General features: G+C 45.6%; 7 protein-coding genes across 7 annotated transcripts; 3 read left to right on the plus strand and 4 right to left on the minus strand.

Annotated features, from left to right (window-relative positions):
- Positions 1-486: 486 nt before the first annotated feature.
- FOMMEDRAFT_23619 (WD40 repeat-like protein) lies at positions 487-5,538 on the plus strand. Its single transcript, XM_007271144.1, has 8 exons — positions 487-738; positions 790-980; positions 1,029-1,079; positions 1,127-1,325; positions 1,376-1,519; positions 1,572-3,061; positions 3,115-5,149; positions 5,223-5,538. The coding sequence occupies exons 4-8, from the start codon at positions 1,181-1,183 to the stop codon at positions 5,429-5,431; spliced, it is 4,023 nt and encodes a 1,340-aa protein (XP_007271206.1). The 5' UTR covers positions 487-738; positions 790-980; positions 1,029-1,079; positions 1,127-1,180; the 3' UTR covers positions 5,432-5,538.
- Positions 5,539-9,417: 3,879 nt separating this feature from the next.
- Positions 9,418-10,223, plus strand: FOMMEDRAFT_161703 (uncharacterized protein; the record flags this gene model as incomplete). Its single annotated transcript, XM_007271237.1, has 5 exons — positions 9,418-9,627; positions 9,700-9,795; positions 9,857-9,933; positions 9,998-10,040; positions 10,110-10,223. 5 exons carry the CDS (start codon positions 9,418-9,420, stop codon positions 10,221-10,223), a joined length of 540 nt encoding a protein of 179 aa, XP_007271299.1.
- A 930-nt stretch (positions 10,224-11,153) lies between these two features.
- On the minus strand, positions 11,154-12,456 carry FOMMEDRAFT_137000 (uncharacterized protein; the record flags this gene model as incomplete). Its single annotated transcript, XM_007271238.1, has 2 exons — positions 11,154-11,411; positions 11,560-12,456. 2 exons carry the CDS (start codon positions 12,454-12,456, stop codon positions 11,154-11,156), a joined length of 1,155 nt encoding a protein of 384 aa, XP_007271300.1.
- A 1,424-nt stretch (positions 12,457-13,880) lies between these two features.
- On the plus strand, positions 13,881-15,729 carry FOMMEDRAFT_114094 (purine and uridine phosphorylase; the record flags this gene model as incomplete). The annotated part of the gene is made up of 10 exons (XM_007271239.1): positions 13,881-14,010; positions 14,066-14,136; positions 14,210-14,433; positions 14,538-14,688; positions 14,750-14,779; positions 14,830-14,912; positions 14,967-15,066; positions 15,128-15,296; positions 15,363-15,532; positions 15,640-15,729. Exons 1-10 carry the CDS (start codon positions 13,986-13,988, stop codon positions 15,727-15,729), a joined length of 1,113 nt encoding a protein of 370 aa, XP_007271301.1. The 5' UTR covers positions 13,881-13,985.
- Positions 15,730-15,865: 136 nt separating this feature from the next.
- Positions 15,866-17,123, minus strand: FOMMEDRAFT_114095 (phosphatases II; the record flags this gene model as incomplete). The annotated part of the gene is made up of 3 exons (XM_007271240.1): positions 15,866-16,342; positions 16,587-16,702; positions 16,892-17,123. The coding sequence occupies 3 exons, from the start codon at positions 17,121-17,123 to the stop codon at positions 16,193-16,195; spliced, it is 498 nt and encodes a 165-aa protein (XP_007271302.1). The 3' UTR covers positions 15,866-16,192.
- Positions 17,124-20,456: 3,333 nt separating this feature from the next.
- FOMMEDRAFT_23622 (EB1 domain-containing protein) lies at positions 20,457-21,988 on the minus strand. Its single transcript, XM_007271145.1, has 6 exons — positions 21,804-21,988; positions 21,523-21,629; positions 21,430-21,467; positions 21,034-21,358; positions 20,857-20,964; positions 20,457-20,796 (listed from the first exon to the last, which is right to left on the minus strand). The coding sequence occupies exons 1-6, from the start codon at positions 21,922-21,924 to the stop codon at positions 20,740-20,742; spliced, it is 756 nt and encodes a 251-aa protein (XP_007271207.1). The 5' UTR covers positions 21,925-21,988; the 3' UTR covers positions 20,457-20,739.
- A 1,572-nt stretch (positions 21,989-23,560) lies between these two features.
- FOMMEDRAFT_96685 (WD40 repeat-like protein) lies at positions 23,561-24,211 on the minus strand (the record flags this gene model as incomplete). Its single annotated transcript, XM_007271212.1, has 1 exon — positions 23,561-24,211. A coding segment is annotated over one exon (651 nt), but the record flags the coding sequence as incomplete, so codon positions are not given.
- Between the last annotated feature and the right edge of the window lie 1,947 nt (positions 24,212-26,158).

The raw sequence follows: 26,158 nt of genomic DNA on the forward strand, positions 1-26,158 counted from the left end.
GTGTACAATCAGTTTTAGGGCCAGGAAAACTCATATACATGAAATATAGGGAAAACTCACATATTGTGTTGTATCTTACTCAATTTTTGATCATTTTAATTTATTTTTTCTGGAATATGAAAGATACTTCAAAAGTATAATTTTTACAGCTTAGATCATGTAATTTGGTTAAGTATTAGTTGAGTTATAGTAGATTTTGTATTTGAGTGTACTTAGTGTGACGAAAATCACGAATCGCGCGTGTGACAATATTTATGAAAACGACAGTAACCGGAGAACCATCAATAAGCTGGAGACGTTCGCCTTTCCTTCTCCTTCATGGCCCCTCCCTCTATCAGTACCCACTTGTCCTTGACCGGTTGGTTTTAAACTTTTGTCTCACTTCCACAGTATACTGATATGCTCAATAGTCATTTGTGCATCTGAAGTAAAATGGGTCGCAAGCCTCCGCAGCAAATTGCCGAATTTATACGTTCAGGTAGAGCTCGGTGATGAGAGCAAACGAACAGAAACGAGAATCTACTCCCTAATTGGAACGAGTGTCTCTCATTCGGACGGTACGCAAATCTTGGCCCTTACTCTGGTGTTATTTGACACAGTGCATCTATAGACCAACAGCAGACCAAGGGACGAAATTCATCATCAAGATCAAGCACAATTCGTCAGTGAAGGACAAATGTATAGGCTTGATTGAAGTGGAGCTTGATGACTTATTAGAGAGATGTGCTGATAGCAAAGGTGTGTAAACGGCTCGTTATCGACGTTCTCACATATTGATTAAACTACCAGAGACGGAGCTTCGTCTTAATGTGCTTCATGACTCGGCGTCGACAGAAACCACTGCAATCCTTCGTTTGCGGCTGGAGGTTGTCGATTCAGATGGCATTTCGCTCGCAGGGCATGCCGATCTATATACGTCTGTTCGAAACCTCGTCAAGAAACTAGGTGCATTCGCTCAAGCCATAGACGAGTTATCACAAGTAAGCGTCTAATCTTGGAGAATGTTGATGATTGCTAAGGGATACTAGGTGCATCCGTACGTTAACTTCGCATGGCAGGTAGCTTCGGCACTGTATAAGGTGCGTCCAGGAGTATAACGTTAAACTCAGTCTGACGGTATCCTCAGGTCCTTGACCACCAGTTCAAAGTAGACGAGAAGGTGGTTGAGCTTGTGCACGCCATGAGAGATGCGTTCAATTTCGTCGATGAATTTGACACCCTTCGTGATAAGACGAAAAGACTTGAGAGTACGATAATGCAACTATTAAAGCAGACTAACGAATGTTGCCTGTTCGTACAAGAGTATGCACGCCATAAATTCGCAAGTGCGTCCGTTTTTCTTTGTGTTAATTCTAGCGACCTCATCATAAATTAGGACGCATATTCATGTTGAATGCTGAATCAACGGTCGACAAGTTCATTGATTCATTACACACACTCAGAACCTCGATGGACTCGGGAATCACTGCTCATATTGTTTTCGTCTCTTCACGGATCTTAGGCAAAGTTGATGTCTTACGTGCGTGTGGTATTTTTGCGTTTGAAGTATTTCTCTGAATCAAGTAAACTAGATTTGAAGAGTCAACTCAGTCCCGACGAGATGGATGCATACCATAGGCCTCAATGCCTTCCAGGGACACGTGCGAAGATTCAGAATGAGATCGTAGAGTGGGCGTCGTCGACCTCAGATCAAAACGTCTTCTGGCTACATGGTGTTGCGGGATCTGGCAAGAGTACAGTTAGCACAACGATCGCAGAACACTTCCGTACCATTTCCCGTCTCGGTGCTCATCTTTTCTTCGAACGGGGGAAGAGTGATCCTAGTACTGTCATCCGGACGCTCGCGTATAGACTCACCTTATTTGATTCCTCGGTGGCCAAACACGTCGGCATGGCCGTTGATCAGGATAAAGAGGTTGCTCGGGCCACGGCTGCAGTTCAGTTTGAGAGCCTTCTCCAAGGCCCTCTTGCTTCTGCTTCGGACGCAATGCAAGGGCCCGTTGTCATTATTCTCGATGCGCTGGATGAATGCGGGTCTGAGAGGACGAGGCGAACGCTTATGGAGAGTCTTCAAAAAGGATTACCTTCACTACCCAAGCGATTTCGAATTCTCATTACGAGCAGGAAGGAACTGGATATTAGTCGGGCCTTATCCTCTCTGTCGGACTACATTCTTCCTGTTGAGCTGGAACATGACTCGTCAACGTGCAAGAACGACGTGCGCCGTTATCTCGATTACGAGATGCGCACCGTGTTCGCGAAAAATGAATTGCGTATACCGGCGGATTGGCAATTGAGGATGGATCGTCTTAGAGATGCAGCAGGCGGGCTTTTCATCTGGGCATCGACAGCAGTTAAGCTGGTGGATCGCGACTATCCTGCTCGGAGATTAAATGATCTTGTATCCCAATTGCAGTCGCTCTCTGTACTAGACAGCTTGTACCGCATTGTTCTTGAAACCTCAGGTATCTCGTTCGATGATGAAGAATCCAGGTCTCACTTTTCCCAAGTCCTTGGCCTTATCCTTCTTTGTAAAATTCCACTATCTGACGATGCAATAGACCGGATTCTGGGCTATTCCGATGAAGAGTCGTCACGCCTTGTCCTTTCGCGATTACAATCTGTAATTGTGTATATTCCGGGAGCACCTATCCGTCCCTGCCATACGTCATTTCGCGACTACTTGTTGTCTTCAGGGCGTGAAGGCGATAGTTGGTACATTGATCTTGAGGCTCAGAAGGGTTCCATCGCTATGCAATGCTTCGATGTCATTAAGAATGGGCTTCGCTTCAACATCTGTAACCTGGAGTCGTCATACGTTCCTAACGATCAAGTCCCCGACCTTCCAGATCGTATCAAGGTGAATATTCCTGCACACTTGGAGTACGCGTGCCTCTTTTGGAGCCAACACTTGCACGAGGCGCGATTCTCGCACGCGTTGTTGAATGAGCTTTCAGAGCTCCTCAATAGCCGCTTGCTCTACTGGCTGGAGGTGATGAGTCTCTCAGAAAAGGTTAACACTGCTAGTCCAGCACTCCTTAATGCTATGAATTGGGTCTCGGTGAGTGGGCGGATGTGCTATAGGAGTTGAAACTCATGCTATCTTTCGACTAGTCGAAAAATGCCGACGTCTTAGCGTCCCTCAGAGACTTACGCAGGATGATAACTGTGTATTTACCTGCCATTTCACACTCGACACCACATATCTATGCATCTGTCCTTCCGTTTGCGTCGATGGAGTCTAAGTTCATAGCGCGTTACTTAAGACGTGATTTACCTACGTCGCCAAAGGCCCTCACCAGAGAATCGAGGACGGCTCCTGTACAAATAGAGCAGATAGGTGTAAAGCAGCAGTCACCACTTTTGAAGGAGCTTGTAGGGCATACACGTGATGTCCTATCCGTCACTTTCTCACCCGACGGTACTAGCATTGCCTCTGGCTCCGCGGATGGTACAGTCCGGATTTGGGATGCTGAAAGCGGGCAAGTCATTTATGATCCATTTGAAGAACATACTGGCTTGGTACAGTCTGTTGCTTTCTCGCCTGATGGTGCGCACGTTGTCTCCGCATCCAGCGATAAGACAATCAGAATCTGGGACGTCGAGAGCGGGAAGGAGATTTCTGAGCCTCTTGAAGGACATAATGGCCCTGTTTATTCGGTGGCTTTCTCACTAGATGGGATGCATATTGCCTCTGGCTCGGCTGACATGACTGTCATGGTCTGGGACGTTAAAGGTGGACCTTCCATGTGTCTCAAGGGGCACGTAGACGAAGTGAACTGTGTTGCGTTCTCTCCCGATGGGAGGCGCATCGTCTCTGGTTCCAATGACGAGACTATTCGAGTCTGGGACATTGCGAGTCGACGGACCATTTGTGAGCCTGTCAAATGCCACGCTGACCGTGTCTGGTCAGTTGTTTTCTCTCCCGACGGTACGCGTCTCGCGTCAGGTTCTGCAGATAACACAATTCGAATATGGGACGCTAAGAGTGGCAAACGTATTTTGGAGCCTTTCAAAGGTCATACTGATGTAGTAAATTCTGTTGCTTTCTCACCGGATGGGAAACACGTTGTCTCAGGCTCCCGCGATACAACAGTTTTAATCTGGGACGTTCAGACTGGGCAAGTTGTTTCTGGGCCTTTCGGAGGGCACATTGACTGGGTACAGTCCGTCGCATTCTCTCCTGATGGGACGCGTGTCGTCTCAGGCTCCGACGATAACACGATCAGAATCTGGGACACTGAAAGTGCACGGCCTGCTTCCGGACCTTTTGAAGGGCATACAGACTGTGTAATTTCTGTTTCTTTCTCACCGAATGGGAGACACATTGCTTCTGGCTCCAGCGATAAATCGATTCGAATCTGGGACGCAGCTACTGGGTGCACTGTCTCTGGACCCTTTGAAGGACACTCAGAGTGGGTTCGGTCTGTCACGTTCTCGTCAGATGGAAGGCGCGTCGCGTCTGGTTCCGAAGATTGTACGATCCGAGTGTGGGACGCTGAAAGTGGAAAGGTAGTTGCCGGTCCTTTCAAAGGGCACACATTATCTGTCACGTCTGTCTGCATCTCGCCAGACGGGAAACGCGTTGCGTCTGGCTCCGATGACAGAACTGTCCGACTGTGGGATGTCAAGAACGGAAAGATGATTTTCGGTCCATTCAAAGGGCATAAAAACAGTGTTAATTCCGTTGCTTTCTCGCCTGATGGGAGACGCGTTGCTTCTGGCTCCGTCGACACAACAAGCATAATCTGGGACGTTGAAAGTGGGGAAGTGGTTTCTGGACCCTTGAACGGGCACACGGATCGGGTTCTGTCAGTAGCATTCTCATCCGACGGCACTCGCGTTGCCTCTGGTTCTGGTGACAAAACCATCTTGATATGGAACGTTGAGAGTGAACAGGTCGTGGCTGGACCTTTCAAAGGCCATACATACGGTGTTACGTCAGTTGCGTTCTCCCCTGACGGAGCGCTTGTCGTCTCGGGCTCCTGGGACACGACGGTCCGAGTGTGGGACGTTCACAGCGGACAGGCTATCTTCGCACCTTTTGAAGGACATACATCAGAAGTGCGGTCTGTTGCATTTTCCCCTGATGGAAGACATGTCGTTTCTGGCTCTGTTGATCGAACGATCAGATTGTGGAATGTAGAGGGTAAGTTGAGAGCCTCTCTTTTGCTCAGCACTTGGTGACTAATGCTTTGCTCATCTATTCGTTCTCGGTATAGATCCCGCCTTTGAGTGGACATTGGATGGAGACGGATGGATACGTGGACATGGAGGAGAGTTGCTTTTATGGATTCCCCCTGACCTTCAATCAACGCTTTGGCGCCCTCGGAATAAGGCAGTTTTCAGCTGTCCATTCTCAACCAAACTAGACTTTACACATGCTGCACTTGGGGAACGATGGCAGGAGTGTTTTTTGCCACCCAGGTAGTATCACTCTCTTGTGTTCTTCAGCGAATGTACCTCAATCACCAGTACTGTTATATTGCATGCCACCTTGTAATCTACTTCTACAAACCCACAGTCTCCACCGCAAAAATATCATAGTAGAAAATCTCCTTGTTCTTTACTTTAAATAATACTTGTTTAATTCATAAAATTATGAGCATTGCGTGAGCTTTCCAACAAATTGTCACAACGCAGACGGATAAGCATACTGCACAAAATTGTGGGTATCGAAATACCAGTCCGTGTTTCATTACAATATGATATACATGTGTATGCCTCGAGGTAGAATACATTAACATCGATCTCCATGAATAATCTATCAATCAGGACGATGATTCGTTGGCTTTTTGTTGTGCCTTTCCAGCATCGTGCTGAGCGTTTCCTACATCGAGATATAAATATTCCCCTGCAAACGAAATAAAACAAGCAGGACTCACCTGAAATCTGCTGGCCCTTGTCATCGAAGACCGCACCTTTGACGGCGTTATACTTTCCCTCTACGCGGTCGGAGACACCCTCAGCGTAGTCGCGTGCCTGTGCAGCCTGTTGCTCAGCCTCGCCCTCACTGTGCTCTTTCTTTCCCGAGTCGATCCAGGACTGGGCACCAGTAGTGTTGCCAATTGCCTCGACAACGGTACCCTTTACGGAGTGGTATTGGCCAGTGGTCTGGCTGTAAACGGTGGCACGGTGAATAAAAGACGCGCAGCATATCAGGTGAAGAAATGACGAACTTTGGCTGGTTGTCTGAAGATGACATGATGTTGAGATAAACCTTGTCGAGCTACTGAGTTTATGAGATTGGATGTGGATGCAAGTGACGCAGTCAATGAGGCTCACCCAAGTATACCACCCTTTTATACTTTTCGTAGAGCAATCGCAGCAGTGTCGAGGACAGAGGAACGCGTCATGAATGACGTCGCTCACCAAGGCGGCCCCATCTTTGCTCTTTTCTAACTCAGTGATTCCTTGTTTTGGAGCATCAGAGTGAGCATCGAGACATTTCGTGGCTGTGCTTTGAACGCGTCAATCACGCGACTCGTGTGTAACAGGAGCTACGTCATTGCTTCCGTTGAAAGAAAATCACGTCCACAGCACAGTGCAGTGAGTGTACAGCATCAGTCTGGGGCCTACTAGTAATTCAATACTCGGTTTCTCGCGCGCATGAAACTGGTTAGTATTGCATTTGTAGTGCGTATCCATTTGTACCCATCCTTCACAATGACTATGGTGCCTCATTAATTTTCCCATCCTATGCATGAACCCTATTACACTCCAACGTACAGCCCTCCTTATCAGAAATTGCCGCAAATGTAAATAGCAGGTCGAATTGCATACAGACAAGCGCTTTTCACAAATTTACAGAATACCTCGAATCACATTTTTGTCCAACAAGATGCATGATCCAAGGCTGTGTATCAAGATGTGACTTGTGCACTATCACTTATATTGCATTTGGAGACTAAGCGAGGAGTGGATCAAGCAGGATGAAGTCATCATCTCGTTTGCTCCACTTCTATACCTTATATTACCAGACTCTCCGTTCTCGTTCCTCTAAATCACTTCCCACCATACTCGCAACATCAGCAACAGCATAGACTTGAATAACGACAGCTGAAGCAAGATGGCATCCATAAACATCGAACCGCCTGTGTCAACTCCAGCGCACGAGTGGGCAGCAGACGCTACGAATGCATTGCACAGCACCTCTGCAGTTCAGGGTAAGGATTTCGGTCCGACATCAGAAGCTTCGACTCCTGGAGTAGAGTTCCCCGGAAGTTTTCCGCGCGAGTCGCGTCCTTCAGCGCAAGCACCGAGCTTGAGTGAAGAACGCACACCACATGCTGCTGCGATGAAGCTGGCAGATTCTGCACCGCCGAAGTCTGCGACGGACATTCAGGCATCCGCAAGAGGATATTTGCCTAATGTAGGCGTGCAGCAAGCCGTTGACGCTGCCAGGGCATATCTTCCCGAATCTGTAGTTGGAGCTGTCGGTTCCGTCCTACGTATGTTTTTTACCCAAACAAGAATGTAAAACATTTAGTAATTTTGACATATCAGCTGCGAGTATGACTAACGGAAACCAAACTGAGAAGAATCTAGACCCTACGTCGGGTGCCAAGCCAGCGTCAGCAAGGGTTGACAGTCTTGACAACGTCTCGACAACAGCAATGCCACCTTCGTCAGAACGCACGTCTATCTTATCGGACACTGCTTCTATCAATACGGAAGCTCCTAATACGGGAACGGTCAACAATTTGGGTATGTCTAAATATATCATCCTAATTCATTCTGACTGTTTCTGACGTTTAATTACCCTTCTAAAGACGTGACTTCGACCGCGAAGCCAAATGCTACCATCACCGCAAGCCAAGACACAGTGTCAAAGGATGTATCATCACCTATCAACTCTGGTAATACAGCTGTCGCGATGCACGCCCTTCCAACCCCACCTTCTTCGAAGGATACATCTCCAGCCCAATCTGGTGTAGCGCCTTCCCACCCTCCGGGTCTCACCGATGCCACAACTGAGCCCAAGCCACAGGACCATCCATCAAAGGACAGCACACTTCCGCCTGCATCAGGTGGCTCACGCTTTGTAGAGACAGATGCACCAACGCCGCCATCAAAGGACAAGGACCAACCAACCGTTAACACAACTCCAACACAAGACCACGTAAAGAGCGGAACAGCTGTAGGTGCTCGCTTGCCTGGAACAGCAGCTGCACAGGATATGAGTGCACATACGTCTATCTCACCAACGTCAGAATTGTCTAACCCACACGTGCGGGACCAATCCGATGACAACGTCGTACATACCACTAAGAGTGGTTCCGGGGAAAGCGTTGGGAACGTGAACACTAGTGACGAGGACGCCGATGGAGGGAAGAAAGAAGGACGAGTGAAACGTGTTATGCATAAAGTAAAGGATAAGATTACGCACCACGGACATTAAATACCTTAGTCGATTCTAGGTAAAGGACAATGTATATTATCTTGGTAATGATGTATATTTGGTGGTATCAAGTACTATTGATTGATGTTGGCCAGTAAATAGCCAGTAAGAAATATTCAGTATATTCAGGAGTGGCCCATGTGGACTAGGCATGTACTGATAATAGGCGTACTTCTCTTCGGGACAGTCATTCCTTTTTGCCTACAGTCAAGCATGAAGTCAGCACAACATTAGTTCCGATTGGCAGAACAATTGGTCTGTCCAATGAGAAATGTACACATTTAAAATAACACAAATCATACACCAAATCATACACTACCATTTGGGAATCCTGGAGTACTAGTACATCTTGTATATTACAACAGATAGACAGATCATAGTGGGCTGTCATTTATGTACTCGTGTTTCATAACAGAGAAGAAGGATGACAACTTCGTCGATAGGACCGTGACTTTTCAAAAACATTATCGATTTTACACGTCAGGATTCATAATTTATGAGCGTGTCAAACTTCCTTCTACTCTCTCTTCTACATTATTGACTTTCCTACATGATCAATAAGACAATATTAAAGATAGTGTAATTATGTAGTAAATTTTGTTTCTTTTTACATTATTAGGTTTATTGCGATTCTATTATATTGCTTACCTTTATAGTTAAAATAATGTTTTTCAGAGGATCATGACTCGGACTCAAGGGAGTGATAGTTCCGAAGAGAAGTGCAACTTAATGAGCAACTTACAAATTTTTTTGACACTCAAGAGCGTGGTAGTCTCGAAGAGAAGTACATCTTATGACTGCTTTATAAAAGCACTATTACAGACGTCCATCAACACTTAAGCTGTCAAGTTAAATGTAGTGATTTTCCAAAACATTATGACACGTATACTGCGGCACTGCCTTATCATTTTCTTGCGTATATTTTGGACTGTATAAATAGATACTGCGTAGAGTGTGTGTGCTCTCTATTACAGACACTTCACTTGCTCAGTTGTCCTTAATACTTATCACTCGCAATGAAACTCCTCAATCTCTTCAAGCTTGTGTCCCTATCTGCCTCAGTCCTTGTAGTAACTACACCTGCTGCAAGCCTGCCAGAGAATGGGACCTACTACATCTGGAATTCAGAAAACAAGGCTGTAATGGACAACAAAGACGGAATCATTGCATTTGGAAACCCTATCATTGGTTGGAACTATCAGCAGCCTGTCCGGCCACAACAGCAAGTTGGTTGTTCTCTTTCTTGTTTTTCTAATCTTCATCAAACTACTACAAATGATCTAACAATATTACATTAGGTAATTGTTAAATACACTAGTGATAATACGGCAACATTGCAAATTCTAGAGATTGCCCAAGTTGCCCCTCAACTTGGAGGCTATATCAACATTTACGTGAATTAATTACTTTTTCTCCACCATTATAAATGTAATGGTTCTAATAATACTAATGTAGGATGGGTATGTTGTGTTGGGTCAGGAACCCCAGAAATGGACTATTGAGCCTGTTTCTGGCCAGTTAGGCAACTACTAGTATGTACTTGAATTACTATTCCGACTCGTCATTTTTTACTAACTGTATACATTCTAAATACAGCATTGTCCAGAACCAGGCAGCTATCCGCTATTCAAAACAAGCTGTTAGTACATTCTATCATCATTGTATTATATGACAGTCAATGCTAATATACTTTCAAATCATTTAATAGGCTACAGATGGTGATGAATTTCAGCTTACAATTAGTAACATTGCCGAGGCAAATAGTGGTGCATACTGGCAGTTCAATACACCCTATGATATGGACAAGGTTGTTAGTGCTTGAATAGTACATTTTATATTTAGACAAAGGAATGGGTTGATATGATGCATTATTTCTCAAATCTTGGTATGAAATTCCTTATAGCCTATCTTGATAAATGTAACATGTCATGTTTCATCCCACTTTCCCTACTCGGAGATGAATAGCATTTTGTGTATTGTTTCCTATCTGAGGTCGTTGAGAGTGACAAAGTATATACCTTATATTTATACCTCTGACTACACAGACATTCCCCCCACTTCAATGAATTAATCAATTTCTTTCCGAAAGCGCGTGGAGTCAAATACGCATGAATGAATGCTAAGAAGCTATCAAAATCAAATCAAGGTTGAATTACTAGGTAGGTTTGTCCGAGACTTAATAATTAATAGAGAATTGAATTGAGACGGCTGACAATGACAAGCTGAATGAACTAAATGAACGGCTAAATGTGTTACGTTCATACTAATTAAGTATGAGGAGGAAAAGGAGAAAAGTGGGAATCGGGAGACGCAAGGTCCGATGAATAAGTGTAAGATACTCCGAGCTATCGGATACAATGAGGGATATACGTATATATGTATGTAATGAAAAATGAAAAAGAAAAGTAAAGAGGAGAGGAGAGAAATCGTAACAGCGGAAGAGGGTTATACGTAGTCAAACTTTATGCTAATGCTACAAGGACCGCGGACAGGTATGGGCTCTATAAAGTGCGAGCGTAGACCAGTCAAAAACAGTATAGAAGGAATAGAAGGGAAAGAGAAAGATAAGAAGAGAGTGAAACGTAAATGAAGGATGATATTGCTGAAGTAAGAATGAGGGAGGGGAAGAAATTAGATTAGCTCCGCGGCTTCACTCGGCACTGGACGGACGGCAAACCCACACGTACCCAGAAACAGAAGTAAAGTCAAAAACCAAAAATAGGACACACACACAGTTAAAAGGTCCATTATACTAGCTCCGTTCGTCTCTCCAAAGATTCTCGGTGTTGGCCTCCGGATCAACCGCACAAAAGCCGTTGACGACACGCACAACTGTACGTTCGAATTCCTGGACAAAGACGAAACATCGTATAGACGGGCAGTAGAGTCGTAGTTCACTTGCTAGTGCACGCATCGCCTGCGGCGACGGTGCAGGTTCCCATTCGGATACCTCCAGTTCAACTGTATACAGCGACTTCAAACGCATGAGCAGTCCAAAGAATTGGAGACGCTAGTACATCGCGGGAACGAAGGAGTGGTGCCCGGGGAGACGGAGGGTGAAGAACAGTCCAATTATAGTCGGTTAGTTCAGAGATATAGGGTATCGGCGAATCAACGGATGAGCCGCTCAATGAATCAACTACCAAAAAACAACGTACCTCAAGCCCCACGGGAAGAACAAGTGTACCAAAGTACCGAAGGTCCGGGAGGTGTCCTGTCATCGTGCCTAGCACCGTGAGGGTAAATTCCTCTGTATACGATGCATCTGCGAGGTCAAGACTGCGGAGCCTGGATGATGTTCGTCGTAGACTTGCGCTGAGCTTACGCAGTTCTTCCGCCTTACCCGGCGTATCTTCTCTCGAGAAACACGTTTTGACTCGTATGACTGGACGTCCAGGAACGAGCGTCGTGATCGCATCGATGAAGCTACATTCCAAAATTGACAATAAGGGCAACGCGTCCGGACGAATAGACATGGGGCTAGAAGGTTGGGCCTGCTGACCGTCGTCTTCTTCTTCTTCGTCATTGCGGATTGGAGTTGGAGAAGTTAACGCGAAATCCGCGAGGTAGAGATCGCGAAGTTGATCCTGCGAGTTGAGGAAATTGACGAGATCTTCGTCCCACGCCAAATCACAATGAAACGAATCCAATCTGAATTTGATATTCCGCAGAATCCACGCGAAAGCTGAATCTCCGTCAACGTGAACGTTGAGATGTCGTAGTCGAGTCGTTTGAGCCAGCACAGATGCTATCGATTTCCAGTACTCCTCCGGTAGTCCAACAACACCATTATCGCTCGAGTCATCTTCATCGTCACGAGTCGGAGGAGAAGCAAAGATTGTGAGAGCATCAACGAGAGCGCCCAGTCTCGGATTAGAGGTAATCGAATGACAGATTTTAATTGCAGTCGTTGAGTCGTTCATAACAAGGGTATTGTATAGCGCGCGCTCTGCGGCTCGTTGGAAGGCTCTTGAGGTACGTGTCAAGGTGCACAGATCCGACCTAGATTTGACGTTCTGGACGATAAGCTGGTATGCCTCGCGAGAAAGTTCCATCCAAGAGGACACGAGGCATAGCACCGCAGTCCTGCAGTACAGCACCAAGGCCTTATGAGGCAACAGACGCTTGAAAGGTGGACCGTATGACGAAAATGCTTACCGCGAACCTAATGAGTATGTTTCAGAAAATGAGCGGAATGCCGGATCGTTCTCGGCGAATGTGGTGCGAGCTTTAAGAGATGACGACCAAATCGTACGAAGGGGTGTGGTAAACGAATGAAAGGTAGTACCGAGCGAACCAGAAACGCTGTGAAGCAAAAAGGGAATTTGTTAATGGCACGAAGGGCGCGCGGAGAAACGATTCACGCAGTTGCTTACAGCGGCAGTGTGAAAAAGGAGACGAAGGGAGAAAGAAAGTGGCTCAAGGCCCTTTCTTGAGCATACGTTTATAGGGGATGGATGCCGGAAGAGGCATGGAGACGGCTTCATTTCGGTTGATCTCGCGAATCCCCTTTGTTCCATGGCTCAGTACGTCTTTTTTGCTAGCACGCGAATTCAATTCTCGGCGATCCCAAAGGACTCGGTACGCGCACTGATTCTGAGTTGCCCAGGCACCCGATGCCACGCGAGTTTGCGTTGTCTATCGACTTGGCTACCCTTTGCAACGATGACGACCACGACTTGGAGACCAGCAGGAAGCCAGAGAGCTAGAGATACGCCGAAAGCCACGAGGCTAAAGATATGTCGAGATGCTCCAACTTCGTCATAAACGGATATGAAAGACCGAGGGCAAGGAAAGAGAATCGTACGTCCTGTGATTTTTTAGCACACACAAAAATCAATGTATCTTGCCGAGGGTCCGCAGACCGGGTCGAAGCAACGTTGTCAGTTCGCGTGTGATTTTGATTCCGCCATAAGAGAGATGACGTTTGCTCTACTAATACATACGAGCGCTTGGGGCTTGTCCGTACCTGCTCGGAAGAAAGCAAGGACAGAATACGATCAAGTTGTCGAGACATCGCACATAAGAGTTGGCCAGAGAACATCCGCTAGCTAGTTGACTTTGATCTCGAGGAGGCCTACTTCTCTGATAAGAAAAGAGCGGAGTCTGACTGCAGATAAATGGACAGATGTTGTCAAACCCCTAAGGTGTTACTGTAAGCAACGGTATCCTTCCGGCTACGCCGAGTCGGTTTCTGCAGAAGTGGCGATCCTGAGACTGCTTCTGTAATTAAGCGAGAAGCCTGAGGCAAAAAGTACCGAGGATAATGATCACATTTCTTCTTGTACGTGCCGCAAGAGCGCACAGACGGCATCAGAAAAGAACGAAAAAGTTATCAAACTCGATGATATTTTTGGGACTGAATTGTTCATCGATCACGTGTGTCGAACGGCATGCCGATCACTGCCGATAACAGCGTTACATTACAGTCTGAGTGTCTCAATGTCATACAAAGCAGCACTTTGTCCCTCCTAGACTCCGTACTCCCATCTAGAGCGCCGGGCACAACAACGAAGCGGGCTTCTGTGAGAGTAATATTCCAGGTGTGCGCCATCAGCACGGTACGAGCAGCAGGACCTAGATCATGAAGGATACTTTCACCGATGCAAGTAAGTACGTGGGGAGACGCCCATTCGGTAGTTCTATTGCACTCACCGGACACAGACTTTCCGAGGACCGCCGATGGCAGAGTATACCATCTCGGAATACGTCCCGGTGACGTCGCAAATCGCATTGTACGTGTGAAGCCAATTTACATATCCTATGTACATCACGAACTAATGCCTCCTCTTTCTCCACGATATCCAGCTGACCGTAGGCTCTCCCTCACGCGCGGAGGCAATCGCATCCCTTCTCGACGGCGACGCCTCATCACTATTCAAACTCTCCTCAGAACGAGGATTTCTCACCATTACAGGTCGTTTCAATGGCGTGCCTATCAGTATCGTCAGCATAGGGATGGGCTATCCTAACATGGACTTCTTCGTCCGGGAAGCTCGTGAATGTGTTTCCGGAGACCTCGTAATCGTAAGGTACGAATTTTCACTAGTTCAGACTTTACTTTATATATGTACGTATGGTATGGAAGAAAGCGATGTTGATCTCGAGGTGTTGGTTACGTTACTCGTCTATGCAGATTGGGGTCTTGTGGCGGCTTGACCGATCTTCCCGTCGGATCGCTTGTTGTACCTTCTGCGGGTGTCTCCGTTCGAAGGAACTACGATTATGACTTCCTCTCAGACAACGCAGATGGGCAGGATGGTTCGCCATACCAGGTTTCGAAACCGGTATGTATGCTTCTTAGATTCTTGCACTCTAGTACTAACCTTTGCACCCCGTTATGAGTAGGTAGCTGCAGATGCTGAACTTCATGCATTCGTTAGTATCGTTTCTACTTACACTGAAGTCTCATCTGACGCATCTCATAGGTTACGAATAGACTTAAGACCACGACGCCCTTAGACCCTCCTGCTACTATAGTGAGCAATACAGTAAACGCAAGTGCAGACAGGTATGCTTCTAGCAGTCCCTCCAACGTCTCCTAATGAATACCACTCTGTTCCAGTTTCTACGCCTCTCAAGGCCGACAAACTTCGTTCCCAGATCACAACGAGATGCTCATAGACCACCTAATGGACACTGTACCCAGTCTCGCAACATTAGAGGTTCGTCAACATTCCAATATATTCAGCTATTAATATTGTTGACTGTTTTCACGTGTCACAGATGGAGACCTTCCACCTTCTTCACCTTGCATCTGTCTGGCGGCCCCGGCAACACAAGGCAACGACCAATGGCCTTACAGTCCCACCGACGAAGTTACCAGTTACGCCTTCACTTAGCCCACCTTCCTCTACCAATTCATCATCGTCCCCGACATCCCCACAAGTGAACGGTTCGCATCCAACCATTAATAACAATAATAGAACAAGCACCGAGCCCGAGTCCGAATCGGGAATAGCAACTCCAACACCAACACCAACCGCACGCATCCGCGCAGCAGCCGTCCAAATGATCTTCGCGAACCGCCGTACACAAGACTTCATCTCGCCCACACGTGTTCAGGAATTGGAAGAGTGGAGTGGACAGGCTGTGTTGGGTGCGCTTACTGGGTTTGGTATTCCTGTGGAGGTGAGTGACTTCCTTCCTTGTCTTCTTTATTTGGACCTGTTCCGACAAAACTGATTGACTGACTGACTATCTGAATATTTATTTGCTTTGATGTGATAAATGTATAGAACCTCCATCCCGACCTCGGAACCGTCTGGGAAAAAAGAGAAATTGTAGATACGAAAGTGAAGGTGAACGGGATTTCCGTGTCTACTTAGACACGATTAGATAAACCTAGACTTGACGAGTTAAGTCTAATATTGATTAGATGAAATAGAGTTCGTTTTTGGCGTGTAGATATACTTGTATCGAATGTGCTTACGCATGTGTATAGATAACCGTGTATCTTGCTGGATATATTTACTGTGATGCCCAGAGAAAAGAAGCTTTTGAGCAGCAGTATACAAACCAAATCCGTGATAATACAGAGAAAAATACATGATAGATGATAGATCTGTGCAATCCTTAAAAAAGTACACCAGCGCAGAGAGGGAAGAGGAAAGAGTCGTGTATAAATGTGTTCTTCTACTTTCTGTCGTCCTGAATCCCAATATCCCTCAAAATTCCCATTTAGAAAACGAAAGTTAAAAATCCAACCAACAATCCCGTCCACTTCAAGAAGATCCGTGTATCCAATCCCAGTCCAACAATCCTTCAACACGTAGTATCTCTCAGAAAGGATTACTTCCAACTCCGAAGCGTATTCTCAAACCCTACATTCGGCTTGATACATTTCCGTCTAGAACGTACGATTTGTAGTGCAGCGTCGTAGGAGAGAGCACGTTCGCGCATAAGGAAGGCGCAGACGATCGCCGGGGAGCGGGATATGCCCTTTTTCAAGACCAAATCATTTATTAATATTAATAATACGCCGGGATGAGATAGTTGGAAATTTGAAATTAGAGAACAAGGAGCGAGAGACGGGGAATAGATTCAGGTCAGGTCAGGTCAGGTCAGGAACCAACGAAGAGCAAATATAAAAATTTTACTTTACTTTAATTTGAGAATGGGAACAGATGGATTGGGATTGGGTAAAAATGGGTAGATGGATGGATGGATGGATGGATGGACGTACCTGCTGACAATGCACGAGGACGTTCTCGCCCCTACTCAACCTATCACGAATGAATCGGACAGCTCCGTCGAGGTGAGGTTCGAGTAAGCCAGGCGTAGGGCTATCGGGTATGGCTACTTTGAATCGACCCATTTGACTTTGTGCTTGTTGATGTTGATGATGGGATGTGGTACCATTGAGAGCGTTGTTGATGAGCTGTACGCCCGAAGAAGAGACGGATCGGCCTAGGGAAGGTCGACCGGCAGAAAAGCTCGGTGAAGTGGACGTACGACCGAACGTCGGCACCCCACCACCACCACCACCACCACCACTCCCATTCGCTGAGGAGGTCGATTCGCATATACCCCAAGGAGCATCATGACACTCCACAATCGCCCTCACACCATGCCGAGCAAGTAAGTCTGTATCGACAGCTGCAGTCCACGAACCGAGGAATAGTGCGCCAGAACCATGTTTGGGAGAGGCGGGGAGGATTTCGTGCATTGGAGTGCAGATTGCTTCCCAGACGTCGGGTGTGTAGGCGTCGGCGCGGATCATGCTGGTGGATTATGGATTTCAGAGGCAGTTTGTACGTGTCTTGTGTTGTGTCGTAAAGGACAGGACAGAGCTAGTGAGGGAAAGGTGGGATTAGACGGACGGGACAGATGGTTCGATGGCGTTAGATATACTATACACTATACGCATGGCGAATACAAGGGACGCTGGCCATCGCAGGTCTCGGTCGACGTTCCGAGCGTTAGAAGCTCAAACTGTGGAGTAAAATGTTCTGGACCCAGCACACGCATGTCGAGTGGTGTGTGGAGAACAATTCAGGGCTTGCCGTTGCCGCGTGTCCTTCCGTCCCGTTTATCCGTCTCTACTTCACGCATTCATCTCATTCACTCAACTTATTCAATAGTCATTTGGCTTTCTCTAAACTCTTCGACTTCCTTCATTATTGAGAAATTTTTACACTATTCAAATTCAATGTCATTCATTAGAAGTTATGCACACGTTACAGCAACACGATTACCTCTCCCATCTACACAATTTGACAAATGGAGCATCGCTGCTCAACGCTCAAGGCACAACCAGGATGCCGGCGGCACGACATCACCATCCATCTTCAACAACGTTCAAACAGGAAGCCCATTGCGTATTGTGAGAACGACGGACATGCTAAATCCGAGTCTTCTGGGCCTGAAAAGTCTTCGTCCTTGTTGTCTAATTACGGTACACCACAGCCGTCGTGTACCGTTAGTGTAGCTTAAACGCCTACATGGCTCTAAGTAGTAGAAAGTATCCCTCGGAATAGATGTGGATCGCATGACTTTGTCCTGCCGATAAGATTAAATTTTCATATCAACTAATCAACATACATACGCGCGCTTGTAATTAGAAAGCATATAACCACCTTCTATTCCCCTGTAATAAATTAAAGAAAATGATATCCGAGTTCACCGATTACGACAACACCTTGTCTGCCAATGGCCATCTGTTCAGTTTGCGTTCATACACACACTATATTTTTACTTTGTCTCGACTCCCAACTTTTGTTGCCATCAGAACCGAATCAAAGGGTCAGATCATTAGCTGTGAATACTCCATGCATGACTCTACAGTCAGTAACTAATCCCTAAATATATGTGCCAATTTCTTGTTCTCATAGGTGAATATTAAGCAATGTCTCAAAGAAGCAGCTTAAGGATTACATGTGTATCAATCTATGATAGAGATACACAGGATAAGTTCAGAATTCTTCCTACAGTCTAAGTGGAAATTAGCCAGAGGTCTTAGCCAGTAAATTGATCAAATCTTGACCAAGCCAAAAATCTTTTTTTTTTGTTGAAATATAGATTGAAAAAAAAAAACTGTACTTACTTAGTATATTGATAATAATAATAAAAATAATTAACCAAGCAATTCGGACTAATAACTATCAATATAAAATCCAGTTTAGACAAGAAAGGATTTACCCTTTATCACACTGTCTTCTTCATATCAGATTGAGATAAAGCTAGTACAGTTTATAAGAGGTATTGCTAATGTAATAAGCAGTGAACTAGATAGTGTCTTAACTCTGCAAGATTCAGTAGATAGAGAGTATAAGATCTTCAGAACGTTGCAACAGACTATGTAAAGTTCAAAGTACTTACGTTTGGACAGAGTACTTAGTAAACTTCCAGCTAAGAATAGAATGCTGTAGCGTAATGACCGCAAAGCTATGAGCGTTTGAAGCTAGATCATAAATCAACCAAGACAGATACTATTGTACATTGTGTCTCTGATTTGGGAGGCGATATCAGCGATTGGAAGCACCTCGATGCGATATCTGACGTTGAACAGATGGGAATGTAGGACGATAAGCGCCGCAGACGTAAAGCGCTGCACCTTCGTAGCCTTCTATCTATCCGAGATTGCTCCTTTGCTGCCGTGATTACTACAACTTTCGTTAGACCGAGTAACCTCTGGACTAGCGCCCAAATGCAACTGGACGATGAAGTGCGTGTGAATCGCAGTTGCGAGGATTCTGGTTCTGTGGTAGTCATAAGAAGGTGATATGAGCCACTACTCTTGTTCTCGTCCTTGCTCTTCCTCTTGCCAGCTCACTTGAATGTTAACTTTGTCAGAAATAGCTTGGATGGGAGGTGTATAAAGAGGAGAGGATGAACGAGAGAGAGGTGGACTCATCAAGCAGAGATACCTCTCGACTTAACTCAACGCATATACTCACTTCTACACCTCACTCCGTACCCTTATACTTTGAACAATGGCAAAGAACACGGGCGCACCTACGACTCGCACTGATGCGTCTCGCATCCAGTCATCCCAGGTAAGTAAGTGGTCCGAGCCACTACGCACCTCGAGCCGTTCGCCCATCCCTCTCTTCAAACTTCGAGCACGACTTGCTAACATATATCGTTATGGGTAAATATTAGGCAAAGGGCGGGAATGAAACCGGCAAGGGCTCGTTCTCCTCGCGCGCACAATCAGCCGCTGCCAAGAACGCCAACGCAGGAATCGTACCTGCTGCTGGAGGTCTACCGAAAGGCGGGAACGCGAAGAGCGGTGGAGGACCCGCGAAGAAGTAAATGTCGAGATTGAGGTGACCTGAACTCGTAGCGTTTAGACGATGGAGAGATTTAGCTGGTCATGTTGCTGTTTTCCTTTACCTTGTGTCTTGTGCAAATGTATAGTATTCTCGAGTGGTGTGTGTTGAAGAGTTCAATGGCGCAATTCAGGAAAAGACAGGACTCTTTGCTAGTTATTGAAGTGGGCTCAGCAAACATTGGCGTGTACAGTGCAGAATCCAAGGGCGTAGCAGGCAATTAGCTAGGCCTAGAAGCAGCTTAGTCTGTCGTATTCCAAACGTTCTGCGGCTCATCAATAGTTTGCCTCTGATACGCAATCGCGTAAGACCTAGAAGCATCTAATCACTGTGGAAGAAAATAGCACACACCTCACCTTCTAATTTTCCCGAGACTGAACCTTGAACGTATGATTCAACAAACTCTTATAACTTGTCCTGTAAGTTACGTCGTAAGCCCTATCCAGATGAGAGCGATAAGTATTAAGCGCTTGACTGTGACGTGCAGAAAACTTACCTTCTAAACTTTATGGAATGGATTCCCGCATTTGATCAGTGACCTAAGTTAAGGGAATCGGAGAATGAATGTACAGGGTCTGAGCGAAACTTTCTTGTCGAGCCGTTGATCTGTCTAATTGCTTCAATGGTGCCATTTCGGAAGAAACGTATGCATTTCAGAGTTGGTATTAGGGCCAGTTGCAATAGCTCGGAAGTTTCGGGGAATTTATCTCGCCGCCAAGTCCGACGAAGAAAGAGAAATACTTGATCCCATAAGGCAGAAAACACTTATGCCAAAACGATCGTTTAGAGTCTGTCCAGTGTACAAGTGTCAATGTACATTTTACCTCTACATTTTCAACAAACCGAAATCTCAACAATTCAAGGTAATTGAGAAAGAGATGGACAAACTGGATTAATCGCGAATAACGCGACACTTTGTATAGCTCGTGTGGAGGAGGTAGGATATTCTTGAAAGAGCTCGATGTGTTTGTAAGGACGGGAAGGAGTAGTGAAATGATTGAGTGGCAGAAGGTGACGGAGAGCAACAAGTGTGAAGCGACGGCAAGGATAACTTAGCAGAGCTATTCAGAACGTTTCCTCCTCATCCACCGCCGGCGCACCCTCAGGAACTTCGAACCCTTCCTATTTTGCGCAATAAGAGCTCGTCAGTAAAATCTTACGTACTGCTAAAGAGCTGCGCACCTCTGTAGAGTACAGTATCTTCTGTATTTCAGTTAATGTTAGATCCTCCGTCCCTGTCTTTTCGTTTTCCTCCATTTGTTGTTGCACTAGAATTTCGATGTCTCGAAGCTTTACCCGACACGTAGGTCAGAAATGAACACAAGTGTATAACATGAGAAAACCGCATCTCGCACATACCTTCGCGAAGTAGAAATCACGTTCCTTCTCGAGACCTTCAAGGTGCTGGCTCATTTCCTGCACTTGATTGCGAAGTGCATGAACGGCTTCGTTTGATTGTGCACTCCCGGCTCGTGGACCTCCCACAGGTGTACGACCACCGGCTCGTGCTCCGCCAGTGTGTAACCCTGCACCTGATACACTGCGTGTACCTCCGCCGATTGGTGCGATCGTTGCTGGAGTATCGGTAGGTGCACCGCGCCGTCGTGCAACAGGGTCGTACCCTTGACCTCCGAAATTTGCGTCCCAGAATTTCTTGATCCATTGCAAGAACTCGAGGTTGTCTCTGCGCAGTACACCAAGACAAGGACTCATGAGTGAAGGGAAGCAAACCAATCAACATTAGGGTGTACGCACTGCATTTTACATTTTACGAGCTTTTCCACCGGTATTGGCTAGACGCTACGATTAGTCACATTCGCCATAGACGACGAGAACAGACATACGCACCTTCTCGATTTTCTTAGCTTTGAAAATGTTTTGTAAGACCTTGAAATTCGCGATGAACTCGTATTCGTGTTTCGCGTTCATCTTCACGCGGTTCATGGGTACGTCGCCTGTTCGTGCCGCCCAAGTCAACCACATCGTACAAAGCGCGTCATCCCAACACCAGTACAAAAATTATAACCACGTTTGCACAGAGCGCGTTATATGGATATAATATCGAGAATGGAAACATGAACAAGTGGTCAGGCTGATATGCAAGGGTCAGATGTAAGCACGATGCATACCATAGATGGAGTCTATAATTTGGCAATATGCACCCCCTGTGCCGCACTGTTCCACTTTTGTATAGTTGAGTTGGAGGAGTTCATTAATCCAGGCAATAAGCTCAGTCCGCGACTCTCCCATCGTAGTGAGCTGTGAGACGTGGATGTTGGTCGTGAAGAAAGCCGTTGACGAAGGATGCGGGCACTGGGCAAGTCGCTCGCTGTTCGTGCTGGGTTTGTGGTTACATAATCAATTGTTTATCAATGGTCAAAAAAGTCCCATTGCGGATTGAGACGGTACTCTATGAGTCGTCTATTATTCACACTTCAAAAAATATTTGAAGTCGCCCTCTGAGGAGGCCTTCACACAACAAGTCAAGCTTGCATACCAGGCGTCTGCGTGAACCAAAGCAGCATTACTACACTACACAACAGTTTTTTCCGAGGCCGAGACAAGCAACTACTAAGTAAGTTACAATATTCAGTCTTCAAGCTAAAAAATCAAATAGCAAACGTTAGGAAGTAATTTAGATAGTGAGAATAGTACATATTACTAAGATGGGTGTAGAATGAATGCAGAGTAATTTCAGACATAGAAATGTGTGTTTGACAGAAAGGAAATAGTATGTGTTATAGCTGCCAAAGTCCAGCCCAGGTATGGTCTGGGGCATCTTTGTCTGCTTAACAAAGGCTCAGTGAGAAATGAAAGACAACAATGCAGACAAGTGAGCATGTTTGGAAATTGTCTTAATATAACAAAGGTGTACTATATGAAAGAAAGAACAAAGTGCTTGAAACAATTCCTTTCTAAATAGAATATCTGTGATTACATAATATTATTTCCCATTCTCAAAATGATGTCAATGTGCCTCTCCTCTGCTTATCAATAAAACACTTTTAAATCTCAAGATGGGCTAATGTTGCCCTTATTACTAGTGTATATACTATTTATAGATTACAAGAGACCTACACTCCCTGAACTGCAGCTAACTGTAATGCTGTCAACACTAGTGTAGCAATGTCAACCATTACACTAAAAGGCTAGTATAATCACTGATCAGTGATCCATACTCTGCACTCTATATAAGCACATGTTACCAAATTGAGATACTGCCCCCAACAGTAGCCTTTCACATGTGGTAAGCTACCAAGCTTACACTAACTCTTCTACCAGGACCAAACTCAATTTATTAATGGATGCATATATGACTGTATTATGACAAGGACAGTATCCCTATCATACTCCCAGTCCTTGACCCAACCAAGTGTGTCTGTTTTAATAAGTACAGCAGAGCTCACTCATATGCTTATAATCTATTCAATTTATTGTTTAGTAAGGTAGGACATAGAATACTACATAGGTGCTCCATATATTGCTCACAACTCTCTTGAAGGTATGAAGTTGATCTGATGTCAATTTGTGCATACTATACAGCAATTACAACTAATATAATATTTATAACAATGTACAATGTTTTAGTTAATTAAACTGGTGATGATAAGTTATCTTGACTAAGGAACGAGATCGCGTTATCACTGAGATGGCTCAAAGCAGTCCTGCCACCTTTCGCCAATGGCAACATTTGTAAAGTCCAACTTTATCGAGAATGCACAATTGAACACTGTGGTATTCTGAGGTCGCCAGAGCACTGTCTGCAGATGAGGTGGAATCCACACAAGTAACTCTCCGTGCTGATGTATCCACCCATCCTCATCCAATGTCCAGTCAGAGACAGGATCTATATTACGAACCAACACAAGAGACAAGGAGTTAAACATTAACTGCTGAGTAAGGAAATGCTGGTCTCACCTTCTACATTCCACACTCTGATTGTGCGATCTCGAGAGCCGGAGACAATGTGTTTTCCATCCGAGGAGAATGCAACAGACCAAACAAGTGATGTATGGCCTTCAAATGGCGCGAGAACGGCCTGTTCACCCGCGGCATCCCAGACGCGAATCGTTTTGTCCCAAGAACCCGAGACACAACATGCTCCGTCGGGAGAGAATGCAACCGACGTGATATGTTCTGTATGACCCTCGAAAGGCCTAGCCACGACCTTTCCGCTCTCGACGTCCCAGATCAAAATGGTTTTGTCATCAGACCCGGAGACAAGACGTGTACCGTCGGGCGAGAATGCCACTGACATAACCGAATGTGTGTGTCCTTCCAAGGGTTCAGAAACTACTTCCCCACTTTCAACGTCCCAGATTATGATTGATTTGTCGTTGGAGCCAGAGACAACGCGTCTCCCACCAGGCGTGAAAGCAACAGAGTTTACCCACCGTTCGTGTCCTGTGAAAGGACCGGAAATCGTCTGCCCGCTTTCGACATCCCAGATCCGGAGTGTTGCGTCACCGGAGCCGGATACAACGCGCGTTCCATCTGGCGAGAAGCAGACAGACCAGACCCGATCTCTGTGCCCTTCGAAAGGTCCGGAAACTACATTTCCACTTTCGGCGTTCCACACGCGGATCGTTTGATCGGCAGAAGGTGACTTCAATTAATTGGCAGGAGCACTTGCAGGACAGTTGGAAAATTTTGGGGTGGCTCGGCAAAGTAGACGTACCTTAATATATACCAAATAGAGATGTAAATCCGTGCAACTCTCTACAAGTGTCTTTCCATTGTGCCAAAATAAAGAAACCAAAATCAACTACAAAAAACTCTTACAGCTGTGGCTTGAAATACACTACTCTAGGCTCCAAGCAGTCAGGTATAAGGAAGAGAGAGAGAAAAAACCTGCCAGGCCTCCTACTTGTATAGAAAGAGAAAACAAGTATTCTAGAGTAGGGTAAAGAAGGTAAAGGGGAAATAAATAAAATAAGATAAATATGTGTGAAGGGCTGCCTGTCTACTAGGTGGTTAAAATCTTATCATAGTCTAAGTTAGGGTGTTTCTTATGTAAGTGTGTGTTCATGTTTTGTTTATACTTATACTAATAGTTGTAGCCTGGGATAAAGTATGTAAACTTCTTAGTCAAGTCAGGTTCCTCCTCAGGAAAGGGAGGGAGGGGTAACTTTGACTTTAGTAGAGGGGGTAGCTCATAGTCATAGTGTGTGTAAGGTTGGAATGTCTCTACTAAAGTAAAAGTTGGGTTTGGGTAGTATGGACAAGGGGTTCTGTTATAGGGGAAAGGTTGGGGTGTTAGACTGGATAGGGAGGGCAGAGGTGTTAGGCTAGATAGCTGAGCAGGAATGTACTCTGCTTCAGCCTTGTGGTTGGGAATAATGTCTGGACACATATAGTACAGGTGTACTATAAGTATAGTTATAGTCCTGTAGGTTAGGCTACAGTTTAAGTACAAGTATAGTACTAGGTCTGAATGTGTGTATTTAAAGGGCAAGGGTGAAGAGAGTTGGACACAAGGTGAAGAGTTGACTTCTACTAGGTCCTTGTGTATAAGGTGAGGCTCAACACCTTAAGGCTTGAAGCTGTAAGGTAGAGTTGTGTTGACCTAGTCTACAACTATAGGTAGGACACTCTAAGTGTTGTTCTAGACAATTAGTAAACTGTTCAGTAGTTTGCTTACTGACATTGTCTTGACACACATTGGCAGAGACAGGTCTAGGTTTACAACAATATGCTCAACCACAAGGAGAGTATAGGTTGAAGAAACAGTAGGTTTGTACTTACAACTTTGTCAGCATAGTATGTAGGTGGCTCTACAGAAGGCAGAGAGGAGAGCAGATTGCTGCCATTCACAACATTGAGTAATAGCAGATTCAAGAGTACAGAGAGTAGGCACACAGCTCATTGTAAAGGTAGAGAACACAAAAGTCTCAAGTATAGGTGATGGAGGTAGGAATGTAAGTGTTAGCAAGTGCTCAAACCCACTTGTTAGCACTTGCAGACATGTCAGAGTTTGAAATAAAGAAATGTCTGACTACAACCCAAACAAAAATCATGAGTAACGTGACATGGGCATTAAATGTCAATATCTGCAAGTCCAGCTCTTCAATTTTGAGAGACTTGCATAACTCTTGGCATCTTAACTCTAAATTGCTGAAGCCCTTCTGCAAGTGTCTCTGCCAATTAATTGAAGTCGCCTAGAGCCAGACGCGACGTACCTGCCATCCGGCGAGAAGCAGACGGACAAGACCCAGCCGTGTCCTTCGAAGGGTCCAGAGACAGCACGCCCAGTTTCAGTGTCCCATATTCGAATCGTCCAATCGTAGGATCCTGAAGCAATGCGTTCGCCATCGGGCGAGAAAGCATTAAGCAACGGAAATTATATCGTCTGTATGCCCTTCAAAACTCCCGGAGTCAACCTGTTCATCCTCGGCATCCCAGATTCGAATAGTCCTGTCCACGGAGCCCGAGAGAATACGAGTTCCGTCGGGAGAGAATGCAACAGACAGTATCGAGTCGGTGT

This window comes from Fomitiporia mediterranea (genome assembly GCF_000271605.1).
Source record: "Fomitiporia mediterranea MF3/22 unplaced genomic scaffold FOMMEscaffold_16, whole genome shotgun sequence".
Classification (NCBI taxonomy): domain Eukaryota; kingdom Fungi; phylum Basidiomycota; class Agaricomycetes; order Hymenochaetales; family Hymenochaetaceae; genus Fomitiporia; species Fomitiporia mediterranea.